Source organism: Gekko japonicus, unplaced genomic scaffold (genome assembly GCF_001447785.1).
Source record: "Gekko japonicus isolate JY-2015 unplaced genomic scaffold, Gekko_japonicus_V1.1 scaffold308, whole genome shotgun sequence".
Classification (NCBI taxonomy): domain Eukaryota; kingdom Metazoa; phylum Chordata; class Lepidosauria; order Squamata; family Gekkonidae; genus Gekko; species Gekko japonicus.
The window spans coordinates 1025554-1039780 of NW_015164673.1; the positions used below are offsets into that span (position 1 = coordinate 1025554).

Consider the following 14227-nt stretch of genomic DNA (forward strand, 5'->3'; position numbering starts at 1 on the left):
TAGAAAACTCAGTCTGGGTGGCACAGTCTAAGATGGAGGCAACACCATAAAATCATACAGCCTTGTGCTATTTGTTGAAATATTTCCTTGAAGGTAGCCTCTTCTCATTGTTTAGCCTTACAGTGGGAACCTACCACTTGTATGTAGCCTACTGGTGACTTTATATTTCTGTCCATTAAAGGCATAAGAAATTTTGTTTGCAACTTGGCTATAATATCTTAATTCTTATAATCTACAGTTAAATGCAGTTTAAGTTGGCGGAGACAAATAAAATGAATTTCAATAGAGATAAGTGCAAAGTCCTACAATTAGGTACAAAAAATCAAAGGCACAGATATAGAATGGGAGGGACTTGGCTTGACAGCATTACATGTGAAAGGAATCTAGGTGTTCTGGTTGATCACAAGCTAAACATGAGCCTGCAGTGCGATGTGGCTGTGAAGAAAGCTAACGCAATCTTAGGATGCATTAACAGAAGCCTTGTGTCCAGATCACGGGAGGTGGTAGTTCCGCTCTATTCTGCTATGGTCAGGCCTCACCTGGAGTACTGTGTCCAGTTTTGGGCACCACATTTTAGGAAGGATGTTGACAAGCTCGAGCGTGTCAGGAAGAGGGCAACCAGGATGGTTGAGAGGGTTGGAATCCAAGTCTTATGAGGAAAGGCTGAAAGAGTTGGGTATGTTTAGCCTGGGAAAGAGAAGGCTTAGAGGGCACATGATTGCAGTCTTCAAGTATTTGAAAGGCTTTCATGTAGAAGATGGAGGGGATCTATTCTCTCTTGCTCCGGATTGCAAGACTAGATCTAATGGGTGGAAATTACAAGGGAGTCGTTACTGGTTAAATATCAGGAGAAACTTCCTAACTGTAAGAGTGGTTGAGCAGTGGAACAGTCTGCCTCGGGAGGTGGTGGATGCTCCTTCGCTGGATGTTTTCAAGCGGAGGCTGGACTACCATCTTTCGGGTATGTTGTAGGTATGTAGGTATTAGGGCTATCTTTCGACTATGCTCCTGCAGAGTGCAGGGGGTTGGACTAGATGACCTGCAAGGTCCCTTCCAACTCTAACATTCTGTGATTCTATGATAAGTCTTTAAGAGAAACCTGCAGATGCATCTATACCATATATTACAGCCTTTACAAAACAATAAATGTGCCGATACTTCAGAGTGTTACCTGTCCTGAGCCAAAAGCCAGGATATAATGGCCAGATGGTTCAAATGAACCACTTCTGAATACTGGTGCTAACTTTCTGGACTGCTTCTCTCTGGGAGCATCTGATCTAAATTGACCAGAGTCACCTTCCTGTTTCTTGCCAGTCAACTTCCTAAATCTGGTGTGTGCAAATATTTTAGCTTCTGGTTCAACACATTCTTAGATCAGACATCTCGATAGCCTAAAGCTGGGGATTTTGTTAGATCAGAGGAGGAAACCATGCATTTGGATGATGTTGGCTTTGTTAGGTTATTGAGATGACAGCTGTGTAAAAATACCTCCTCTCTCAGAACAGCAATTAAGATATTACACAAGAGCAGCCTTCAACGAGAGCTCCTAGGGAGTCTATAGCAAATGTTTTGAAGCAAGTTTTATCTTTCCATCGCTACAGTTGTAGAAATACTGTGCCAAAGCTCTGAAGGTGTGGGCTGCAAGTCTCCTAGACTGGTATACATTAATTGTAGTGTTAATTTTGGTTTTCTATAAAACTAAAAGTTTTTATAAACAAGTCCATAAATCATTGTCAATAGTGATGGTTCCACCTTCTCTGGTGTCCACCCTGTTGTAGACATCCAGTTCTCCACTCTTCCCGATTGTAGAGAACTCATGGAAGAGGAGTTGCTATCACTTTATATTGGACTCTGGCTGCGGGGAGGAAATGAGAGGAACTTGAACCACTTCTTGTCTCCTTTGAAGCCTAATGCAAAACATTTTTCCCAGCCTTGTTACCTTTTACTTTTTTACTTGGAGAAGAAGCCATGGTTGAACCAGAGGTGATTTTAGGTACAACCTGAGCTATGAATACCACTCTTGAAAACCTAGATGATCTAGCATTGTGTGTGAGATTATGGTCCCCTAAATCTTGGACCCTGTATAAAAGTGTTTCAAATGAATGAAAGAGAGTGCAAAAACTATTTTAATTCTTATTGATTTAATTCTTATTGAGCCATGGTGGCTCAGAGGTTAAGACGCTGAGCTGCAGACCGGAAGGTCTGTAGTTCAGCAGTTTGAGACCCTACTGACGGAGTGAGCTCCCGTCTCTGGCCCCAGTTCCTGCCAACCTAGCAGTTTGAAAGCAAGAAACTGCAAGTAGATAAATAGGTACCGGTTCGGTGGGAAGGTAACAGCGTTTCATGTGCCTCAGCATTTAGTCATGCCGGCCACATGACTACGGAAATGTCTTCAGACAATGCTGGCTCTTCGGCTTGGAAACGGAGATGAGCACCACCCCCTAGAGTTGGATTCAACTGGCTTTTGAGCAAGGGAAACCTTTTTAGTTGAGTAGCACCCTGTTCCTTTTATAGCTTTCCTTGAAGTTGTGTAAGTTGTGTAAGGTAAATGGTTTTATTGTTTGTGATCATTTTAAGTGTAGGTTTATTGTTTTCTCTCTCTGGTGTTTTGTTATGAAGTAATGCATTAGAAATCTTACAACCACAGCTGCTCTGCAGTGTTAAAAAAGATTTAGATGGTTGTCATTAAAATAAAGATTTAGCCAGTGAATTTTGCATCATATTGAGACTGTCTTTGAGTTCATGTGGGATCAGATTATTCTTCAGTGGCCTTTGTGCAATGTATTCATTGTAACATGAAACACCGTACATCATAGTAATGCAAAGAATATAGAGTACAGGTATCGCCTATATCCTTGTATCCTGTGTTTTTAAACATGATGTAGGTTTCCTCACCTAAAGGAGAGAGAACACAACTGCAAAGTTTATCCAAGGACACCCCAGTCACCCTAAAAAGTATCCCAGATTCCAGGAGGACATTCTGCTCTAAGAGAGGAAGTGACGGTAAAAATATCCATGCAACCAAAGTATCTTCTCCTCAAAGAGCAGTTCTGCCTTTGAATTCAGGTGAGAAACATTTTTGTTAATTGCTTTTGTACACAAGCCTTGTGTGATGAGAGACTGCAAAATAAACATGGTTTTGAAAGTAAATATGGTTTTGAAAGTTAGTGTGCACTAAAAGACTGCTGCGGGTCACTGCCAGTTGAGACATATCTGCATCCAACTCTGATTGTATTGTGTTTCATTTGGCACTGGCATGCCAACAACTCATGGTAAAGAAATTTAATGTGGAATTCTGGCTCATTGGTTAAAGCAAATATTTTGCAGCAGAAATCTTGTAGATCACTTAGTTTCTTGCCTCCCTTCTTGGGAGGTGTTTTGCTGAATCTGGGTCTGCAATTTTATCCTTATTTGGAGTTCAACCATATTGCTTCTTCAGTGCAGGGTTGCCAGGTCGTACCTCCTTCTTGGAGGAGGGAGCTTTGGGCCTTGGTGGGATCTTTTGCGCACACAGTGTGACAATGTCATCTGGAAGTGATGTCATCATGTCACCAGCACTCCAGTTTTTGGACAAAACTCTGTGGTTTGAGCCCAAATTTACCATAGAGTTTTGCCCAAAAACTAGAGTGCTCTGCTGGGTGGCATCATCATGTCGTGTTCCAGGGCATTTGTGGATTGGGAGGAGCCTGTAAAACCAGGGGAACCCTGCCGGACTGGGGGGCTGGCAACCCTACTTCAGTGAGCATCCGCTCCCAGTTGGTCTAACCTTGAGCTTGAGGGTATGGATAGGTCATGTGACTGCTTCCAGCATGCACTGGTGTGTGCAGTTTATTCTGCAGAATGTGTAAAGTGGAATTGTTCAGGAGGGTGGTAGTTTTCATATCAGAGGAAAACTTAAGCAGTTTTTAAAATACTGCGTTGTTGGATGTATCGTACTGCTTATCTTATTGTTTTCTAGCTTTGTAATTCAGTTTTATTCCATTGTTTGTGTGTGTATAATATTAGCTGCTTTACATTAATATGTCTAATTCTCAACATGGCCCCATCTGTCAATACTTAAATCCAAAGACTGGAGCCATGAGCACACAAGATGGATCTTTTTAGAAACTTGAGAAAAGCCCCAGGTGTGCTTAAAAAATACACTGGGGTGTTAAAACATTCCAAGATAATAGGAACAGCTTACGTTTAAGAAATGAATGCCATCTGAAATCTCAGTGGCCATTGTGGAGCTTGCTAGGCAGCCACAACAGTATTGCAACCCTTCAAACCTTGGTTTTTGTCAGTAAATGGTCTGTTGGACCAGATCCAGCAACACTGATGGGACAACTAGCAACCATGCAATTTGCATGACTCACGTAGGTGCTTGGCTCCAGTGACAGCCTCCACACAACTTATGTGACTTGGCTATGTTGAGTAGTGGCCACCACACAACTCACTTGAGCCACTTACAAGTACACGGCTTTGAGAACTTGTCCAGACTATTCTCAGGAAGTGGCCACCAGGGAGTGGGGGTGGAAGAAGTAGAAGGTGAGAGCCAATGTGGTATAGTGGTTAGTGTCAGACTAGGATCTGAAAAATCAAGGTTTGGAATCCCCAGTCTGCCATGGAAGTTTGCTGGGTGACTTTAAGATCAGTCTGCCATGGAAGTTTGCTGGGTGACTGAGACAGTCACTTTCAGCCTAATCTACCTCTAGGGCTGCCAAGCATTGGCGGGGGATCCGCACGTCTTCACAGGATCCCTGCTGCGGGGGATAGTGATACGCGTTGCACTGCTGTCGCCAGGATGTGTGTTGCTAACAGCCAAAAAGTACTAGTAGACTTTCAACATGTGCTGTTAACAGACAAGGAATGTAAAGCTTGACAAAGCAGCCGGCTTGTGCTTGGTTTCATCTCTTAACTTCCTCAGAAGCAAGTTAGCTTATATTGTATAAGAGTTTACCTTCTGGTGTAATGCTACTTCCTAGTTCCTAAAGACTTTTCTTCTCAAGAGTTGCTACATTTAATATAGGGACTAGCCCTTATTTCCTTAGAAGATTTCTCATACAGGATCTGTCTTTGACAGACAATTGGTATTCTGTGATATTACTGTATGTTAGTATATTAGTATTGTATAACATTAGGATATTGTATGGTTAGGTTGTATACCTTGTTAATAATTTGTATACTTAGATACTATTATCAAGTATAAAAGTGATTGTATTAGCATACATATTTAATGTTTAAGTGTGTATTATTGGACTGATTTTGGCCCCAGTTTTGTTGTTTTTGGTATCTTGATACTGGGAAGATTGTTATTTGGGTTTGGTTAAAATGGTGGACATCAGTGCTGATGGATTTATTGACTTATTTATTGACTATCTTCCAAAAGATCTCATTCTATTTTGTTCAGGGGCAGGGGATAAAGAGGGAAGGGAGCTGGATGAACAATGTTGCGGCAAGTGTGAAAGTAGGTGACGAGGAAATGGTTGCCTTTATTTAATCAAACTGATTTGAAAGCCAAAATGATTTTTTAAAAATCTTTTAAAAACCCTCTTGGCTTTACCTGGATGTCTCTGAAATCTATAAAGCTATCCTAGTTCTCACATTTATGTGCTTCCTACTATGGTGAACAGGAATGCTCCATTTAGTAACTATTCCTCAATAGCTTAGGTAGCAGATGTAGGGGAATTTTAGGAGTCCAGCGCTCTACCAGGGATCCCCAACCCCTTTATGGTACTTTTCTGCGGGTGGGTGGAGTCTGGCTAGGGAAATCAGGCCTCCAGAGGGAGAGAAACACATTACAGTTGCCTTAAACTAGAAGTATTTATTAACTCTAAAACCTACAAATGTAAAACTCAATAGCATATATTCAGTATCAATACCCAGTAGCTTATAGAAAAATCCCAATACCTAATACCTTCAGAAAGAATAAGGGATTCCTGGACTGTGTACCAAGACATCACTCAAGCCTAGGTGATGTGTTGGCCAGACAGCCCTGAACAAAGCCCAAAGCCCTTTTTAACCCTCTTTTCATCCAATAGGAATCAAGGGAGGAGTCAATTAAAACGATACCAAACTTACTAAATACTAGCCCATCCTTAGTTGATAAGGTGAACCTTTGCTAGTATGGCCTTTAGCCCAGATATATTATTAACTGCGATGTCAAAAAGACCAAGACAGATATGTTTATGCTTTGGAGCCTGTCACTTGGAAGGCCGTGGAATGTGAATTCAGGCAAAGGTACATCTACAGGGCAAGGCTTTAGTTTTTACGCCTTGGCTGCCAGCAAAAGAGCAGAGGCTTATGGGGCTTCTGAACCAAGAAACCAACGTCCGTTATAGCAAAACCAACAAAGCACAGAAAAACAGAAAGGCCCAGGCTCATTGAGACCCAAATTCTGCAACCGTTGAGATAACAGTGACATGGCGAAGGCTACCCAGTGAGCTTTCTGGGTTGAGTGAGCAATTGAGCCTGGCTTTCCTATGGCACACTAGCGTGCTCATGCCGCAGTTGTACTCAGCACTACTCCAAGGGGAGAGATGTGGGGCGGAGATTTTCCCATTGATCCATTTCAGCATGAGAAAAGAAAAGTCATTGCTCCTTCCTGTAGCAATTAGGTAGTGTCATTTTATTCTGCTGTAATAAACATTTCCAGCCATAAAGTTGGTCTGGACATGAAGAGCCAATTTTGAAAACGTGCCATAAAATTAAAAGCCTGCTGATGACTCTTAGCCAGAAAAACCTGCTTTAATTTTGCTTGGCTTTCCCACCCTCTTTACATTGAGTGAGAGCAAAAATAGCTCTCCTGTGTTATGTGTACTCATGCGTGTGTGTGTATGTGGGGGGGGGGGTTAGGGAAGATTTGCGTTTTTCTCCTGTAAGCCCTGTAAGAGAACAGATTATAATTTCCCCAAACCTATAAAATTTACTTTAAAATGGGATTAAGCATGGTTTTTTTTTTTGTTTTTATTTTTAAACCCTTGTGCTCTTCATGCTGCCTTAAAGCCCACTTTTGGTAGCTGAACTTGGGAAAACAAAATTCTCCCTTAATACTATTGTTAGAGCAGTTCATTTTCTGCATGACTTTCCCTTGAATGGCAGCTAGAATGGGCTTGAACTTCTGTCGCCTTTGGCTCTTATCCTGAGAACTGTTTGTACCTCTGCTGGATATAGGAGTGCAAGCGGATCCTACCTGGTGGTATGAAAGTCTCATGTACGCATAACGTCCAGCTAGATCACAGCCTTGGGCTGGGCTGATCCAATATAATGCTGTCAGTTCCTTCTGTGGTAAATGGCAATGAGAGGGTTTTCTTTTGTACCTCCTTGGGGAGTTTATGGTCTTCTGTCAAGTCACTGTAGTATCCGTGGTGATACAGGGGCAATCTAATTAAATTCACAATTCATTTACCACATGTGGACAGTGTATCAATCATTCTCAGTGGCTGCTCAGTCTTCTTGGGGCTTCCTCCTTTTTGGAGGCTTTCCAATAAATGTGATCTTTAAAGGCAGATGAGTTCTTAGTGTACTTCCACTTATGTTAGTTAGCTCTAAATCTGTCTCTTTAATATTAGCAGTAACCCAAGCCGCTACAGCTTCTCTGTATTATATTGAACATGAATGCTTAGAAATACAGGTATGGCTTGGTGAAATAAAATTTTGGCATATCAGCCCAGGAAATGGGAGAATTATACTTCAGTTGAGAGCTTGTACCTTTTTTTAGGCAGGAAGATGCCAAGAAATTGGAAGCACAGCACTATCTCATCCAAAGCCTTGCTCAAAGTTGTGTCAAATCCTTCCCTAGTGAAAAGAACTCTTCCCTTTGGAGATAGGATAACAACACAGTTCCTCTTGACTAAATTGTGTCCAGATACTTTTGAAGTTATATATGTTACTTACAACCAAAAGAAACAGAGAGTGTCATAGTCTGTGGAGCAAAAATCTTTCAATTCCTATATATGTTTTACAGACACTTTGTGAATTATGGGATAGCCATTCTTCTCATCATCTTTGTCTAAATGCTCTGTGTCCTATGCCACAAGATGTCTAATTTGTAGTTACTGATAGGGATTTTCCTTTAACAGGGAATGGATCCAAGGTTTGGGTTGAGAGACCTTCCATTGTACAACTGAAGTTCTATGTATAAGGAATTCTTCTAATGGGGCCTAGAGCCCCCTTGGGAAAGCCTTAGAACCATTTTTACTTTTTAGACCTTTTTTGTGTATCTCTGGGTGTTTTAGCTGGACACAAAAATGGATTTGGGTAGGGAGTCCCAAAAACTGGTCATCCAACACCTTCCTTTGTAACAGAGAGCCATGCAGCTCTGTTTAATATAAAGGTCAGTCATGGGATCTGGACGAATGTATCCATTTTTTAATACCAATGGGACTAGTTTGGTGTAGTGGTTAAGTGCGTGAACTCTAATGTGGGAGAACCGGGTTTGATTCCCCACTCCTCCACTTGTACCTGCTGGATGACCTTGGGGAAACCATAGTTCTGGCACAACTGTTCTTGAAAAAGAGCAGTTTCTGTCAGAGCTCTCTCAGCCCCACCTACCTCACAGGGTGTCTGTTGTGTGTAGGGGAAAGGAAAGGAGTTTGTAAGCCGCTCTGAGACTCCTTTGGGTAGTGAAGGGTGGGGTATAAATCCAATCTCTTCTTCTAAAGGGTTACCCGTCCTGTAGAGCTATTTCCCAACATGATTCAGTCATAGCTTGGCCATGTTTAATACGACTAAGCAATGGAAGATGAATAAACTTGTCTTCCCTTGTCCCCAAACAACCTGTCCCCCTGAGTATTAAAAAGACAGCTGGTTTAACACTAGGAGGTGGAGGAAGAGGGCCAGAGACAGGTGTGTGTAGGCTCAGCGGGGTGGCAGCAGGCACCATATAGTGTTAAACGGCTACTGAAGAAAGCAGGTGTGCATTCTTCCCTTGTAGTGTGCTCTGTTAATATGCCGTGGCCGATGTATGTGTAGTTTTGTTGTTCCATGAGGAATGTTTTGCCACATGATAGTTTACCAAGTTATTAATGCTCACATTGGGTGAGAAGATGCGGCAGACTACAAGCTGTATTCAAGATGTCGGGAAAAGTATTGCACAATAGAGTGCTCATACTGCTGTTGCACTCAGCACTACTTCTAGGGGAGAGATGTGGGGTGGAAGTTTTTCCAGTGTTCCATTTCTGCATGGTAAAAGGAAAGTCAGCTCACTTATTGTGTAACTCTCTTCTCCGTGGTCTTAGGATAGAGCAGTCATGACTCATGGGTAGAAGCTCCAACATCTCCAGGTCAGTCCAGATGTCGTGCTACTCCTATCAGTAAAACTTACTAACTTATAAAACTCCAATAGTCAAAGATTAAACTGAAAACAGAACAGTCAAGAACAGGAGGGATGGCAAATGGCCATCCCCCAAGGTTCTCCCACTGGACTCTAACAATAGGTAGGGATTGGCTTCCCCACCCTAGGAACACTGAGAAGGGAACTTCAAGTTAAGTGTACAGTTTTTCCTTTCTCCAGTGGTCCAGGATGGGGCAGTCATGACTCATGGGATGTACAAAAGCAATAAACCCCAGGGAGGGAGCTTTAATTATTCTGGCAGAGCCTGCTGAAGGACTCTCCTCCTGATGGAGATGTCTGCTGAAGCCTGTCAATATGGTAGTGCTGAGTAAAGGTGTGCGCCAACTTCCAAGTGGCTGCCTGGCATACAATTTCCAGCAAAGGGATACCCTATAGGCTGCTGAGGTAGCAAGACCCCCTTATAGGGACAGCCGTTACACCCATCAGGGTTTCTAACCTTCTGTCTTTGTATGCCAGATTTTTGCAGCTTCAACTCCACCTTTCTGTGATAGACACAGATACTCTGGTGCCCATGGAAGACTTCTTGAAAGAGACAAAAGGAGTCAGATGTTCTTACAGCCCAATGCTCTATCAATGTAATACTCAGGGCCATCCTGATGTCTAGGCAGTGCCACTCTCTTTCCTGCAGATGCATAGGATTAGGGCAAAAGAATGGTATTTCTTGAGACTTGTGGAAACCTGAGTTCAGTTAGGGATGAAAGCAGGCTCTGTCCTTAACACCACTTTGTCATTGTGGAAGACACAAAGATCCTTATCTGTGGAAACAACATGAAGCTTGGAGATTCTCCAAGCAGAGGTAATGCCCACTAAGAATACTGTTTTGAGAGTAAGTTCCTTCAGGGGACATGAGTTTATGAGCTTGAAGGGAGACTTGGACAGTGCCTGTAGGATGGTGCTTGAGTTCCATATGGGAAACCTGTGAACGACTGGCAGATTCAGAAGAGACGCTCCCCTAAGGAGCCTCTTAACATGAGGTTGAGAGGAGAAACCTCATACCTTTTTTGTTCCCACTATGGCGGAGATGGCCACCGCCTGAAATTTTAGGGGGTCGTACTCAGGCTCTTATCCAGCCCAAATGGAAAGAATCCCCAAATGTCTCCCATTTTGGTCCTAAGGCAAAGTACATTCCTCTCCTCACACCCGGACTGGAAGACTTGCTAGGTGGTATTATATACTTTGTTGGTAGACCTCCTTTTGGAGGCCATCAGGGTGGTGATTATCTGAGCTGACTAGCCTATTTCCCTGAACTGCTGCTGGTCTGCCTCCAAGCTTTCAACTTTTAACAGGTCCAGACAGTGAGGGGGCCCTAGATGAGAAGGTCCCTCCTGTTGGGGATCCACCAAGGGGAGCTTGAAGAATATTTATCTATGTCCTGGAACCACGCTTGCCGAGGCCAGAAAGGAGCTATGAGAACTATGTTGGCTTTGACGTTTGCTGCTCTCTGTATCACCTTGAGGAGAAGTTGTACTGTAGGAAAGGTGTACAGGAGTTGGTCTGGCCACTATTAGGTCAGTTAAACAAGTATAAAGCCAACAGTCGTGATAGTCTGACCCGCAATCAGTCATAAGACTTATAAAGAATGCTGTTTATGTATTGCAGTCTAAAGCACTACAACATGATACACAACTCAATAGAAGATCCTTGAACCAAGGTACATAATCAAAAAATGGATCTTCTTCAGGAGATATTCTGTAGTGTACAAAAATACAATTTTTAGAATATGTGCTAAAAATTGTATTTTTGTACACTACAAAATATCTCCTGAAGAAGATCCATTTTTTGAAACGTTGTTATGTAATCCGGAGACGACGATGATTATGTACCTTGGTTCAAGGATTTTCTATTGAGTTGTGTATCATGTTGTAGTGCTTTAGATTGCAATACATAAACAGCATTCTTTATAAGTCTTATGACTGTTTGATTGTGGGTCAGACTATCACGACTGTTGGCTTTATACTTGTTTAACTGATCGGGTCGTGTGTGTCCAGTTTTTTTGCACTATTAGGTCAGAACGTCCACTCCCATGGCTTGAGGGCATTTGGACCAGGAGACAAACTTGGGGATCTGGCAGTTGCTGGGTGATGCAAACAGATCCACTTGAACCTTTGTGATCTTTGGCAAACAGTGAGAAACACCTCTGGGTTGGTTTCCACTCTGACTGATCGAGCTTTCCTCAACCTGTCAGCCACGGCATTGTCTATCCAGACCATGTGTGCTGACTTGATGGAAGCCAGAGGATTCTTTGCCCAGTTTAGAAGCTGAGTTGCCTCTGAATTTAGAGACTTCAATTTGCTGTCCCCTTGTTGTTAAATGTAGGCTTTCATCATCATGTTGTCTGTGTTGTCTGTGTGGATCAGCACGTGCTTCTCTTCCAAAAACCTTGTAAGACCTGGAGACTGAGGAAGATCAGCCAGAGCTCTAGGTGATTGATGTTCCATTTCACCAGAGTTGGAGACCACTGTCCCTGAGCTACCCTACCCCTAGAGTGGGCCCTCCAACCCAGGAGACTGGCATCAAGTGTGAGCAGGGTACTCTGGGGTTCCCTCAGAGGAAAGCCCTGCTGTAGTCTTCCTGGTGATATCCACCACTGGAGATCCTGTATCAGCTTGTTGAGAAGGGGAACAGAAAGCTGAAGATGGTCACAGTCTCCTTCTTGAAAGGAAACAGAATCCACTGCAGGGGACATGCTTGGAACCCCTAGGGATAACATCCTAGCCCATGGGATAATGTCCTGGCAAGACACTAGCATGCTCAGGAGGCTTGCCAAAGTTGAGAGGGACTCTTGAAATTTGTGCACTACTTCATGTATTAGCGCCATGGTCTTGAGTGGGCACTCCTGGGGCGTGGCCAGGTGGAGTATCTTCTGTGCTGTAATGAGGCAACTCTTTTCCCAGTTGACCATAAAGCTATTGATCTGAAGGCAGGAAGTGGTCCAGTCCACATTCGCCAATGCCTGGGGAAAGGAAGGGAACCTGATGGGGATGTCATCCAGGAAAGTACATACTGAGACACCCTGTGTACTCGGAACTGTGACCAGAGAAGCCAGCACTTTGGTGAACACCCTTGGGGCCAGTTTCAGCCCAAAGGGGAAGGCCTGGTATTGAAAACAGAGGCTGGTGTAAGCAAAGGAGGATTCAGATGTGCAGGTAAGCCTCTGACAAGTCCCCCAAGGCCAGGAAGTCTCCTTTGTGGACAGCCACCACTATAGACCTAAAGGTCTCCATCTTGAAGTTTCTATCTTAGATCTGTTTGTTTAACCATTTCCTATGCCCTCACATCTCCATTTTTCCTGGGAACCAAGGAAAGGATGAGGCGGTCCCCAGATGCCCTCTGTTCATCTGGTCAGGCTTTATTGCTCCAATCTGGAGGAAATGGTTTATCTCCTGGAGCTTGAGATGGTGTTAGATTGAGTGGTGATACCTGGGGACTTGGATGAATTTGTCTGGAGGCAGAAATTTGAGTTCTAGGAAGTAGTGCTTGGAGACTGTCCAGATCTAGGAAGTAGTGCTTGGAGACTGTCGAAGCACCCACTAGTCTCGAATGGAGTGCTCCTAGATGTCATTGAGGTTTACTGAATGTTTACAGAAGTCCATCAGTGGCTATTAGCCACAAGGTATAGATAGGGACTCTGGGGCAAGTGATGCTCTGTCATCTTGGTGCTTGGGGGGGGTCAACAGTGGGAGGGCTTCTAATGTCCTGGCCCCACTGGTGGACCTCCTGATGGCACTGGTATTTCTGGCCACTGTGTGATACAGAGTGTTGGACTGGATGGGCCTTTGGCCTGATCCAACATTGGCATCTCTTATGTTCTTATGGTGTCAGGCTGAGGACAGTTTATTCCTCCTCCTCTGGCAGTGGAGAAAGGCTTGTAGAACTGGCTGAGGGTTTGATTTATTGCCATTTCCTTTTTTCCTTTAGCCCTGGAACTACTTCTTAGGCTTGCCTTCTCTCCTGTGATTCTTCAGTGCTTCTTTCTTGTCTTTATCCTCCGCTAGATATTTATCGATGGCATCCCCAAAGAGGTTGAATCCTTTGAAGGGGACACTAGCCACCTGAGCCTGGGAGGTGGAGTTGACTTCTCAGTTGCACAGCCATGTGTTGTGATGTGCTGTGACATTGGAAGCCATAGCTCTGGCTGAAAGCTGGATGGCATCCAGAGATGCCTCTACCCTCAGCTTAGAGGGAACACTGTCCTCCACTAGATAGTTATCGATGACATCCCCAAAGAGGTTGAGTCCTTTGAAGGGAACACTAGCCACCTGAGCCTGGGAGGTGGAGTTGACTTCCCAGTTGCACAGCCATGTGTTGTGATGTGCTGTGCAACTGAGAAGCCATAGCTCTGGCTGAAAGCTGGATGGCATCCAGAGATGCCTCTACCATGAAGAACACTGTAAGGGCAATTTACCTTAAGTCATCTGTTATTAGATGGCTCCTAGCGTACAGTGCGCATACTAAGGAATCCTGCAGAACTTCCAATAATGCCATGAAATTCTTGCAGAAGGCCGGGTAAATACTCTTTAGCACAGTGATGCCTAAGAAGTCCATTGGAATGAAGCCACGTAACTGTTCTAGGGCGTGGCTACACCAGCCCGGGATAGTTTATAAGTTAGATGGCTCTAGCGTACAATGCGCACACTAAGGAAGCCTGCAGAACTTCCAATAATGCCATGAAATTCTTGCAGAAGGCCGGGTAGATACTCTTTAGCACAGCCTAAGAAGTCCATTGGAATGAAGCCATGAGGTTTGCTTGTGCATTTTCAGCTGAGGGCTCTGGCAAGCCTTTCAGCCTAATCTGGTTAGAGAGGAGGCTATCCTTCTCTCTAGGAGAGGGGGAGGGACTGAACTGGAACAGGGAAGGCCCACTCTCCTCCTGCTGTGTAGCAGTATCTCTAA

At 43.8% G+C, this 14227-nt stretch overlaps 1 protein-coding gene across 1 annotated transcript in view; it reads left to right on the forward strand.

The window, feature by feature from the left end:
• MTUS1 (microtubule associated tumor suppressor 1) overlaps nt 1-14227 on the forward strand; it is a 124932-nt gene that overhangs the window by 2382 nt on the left and 108323 nt on the right. Inside the window, exon 2 of the mRNA XM_015409252.1 lies at nt 2886-3066. Within this exon, the coding sequence (XP_015264738.1) occupies nt 2886-3066 (181 nt within the window). The remainder of the gene's footprint in view (nt 1-2885; nt 3067-14227) is intronic.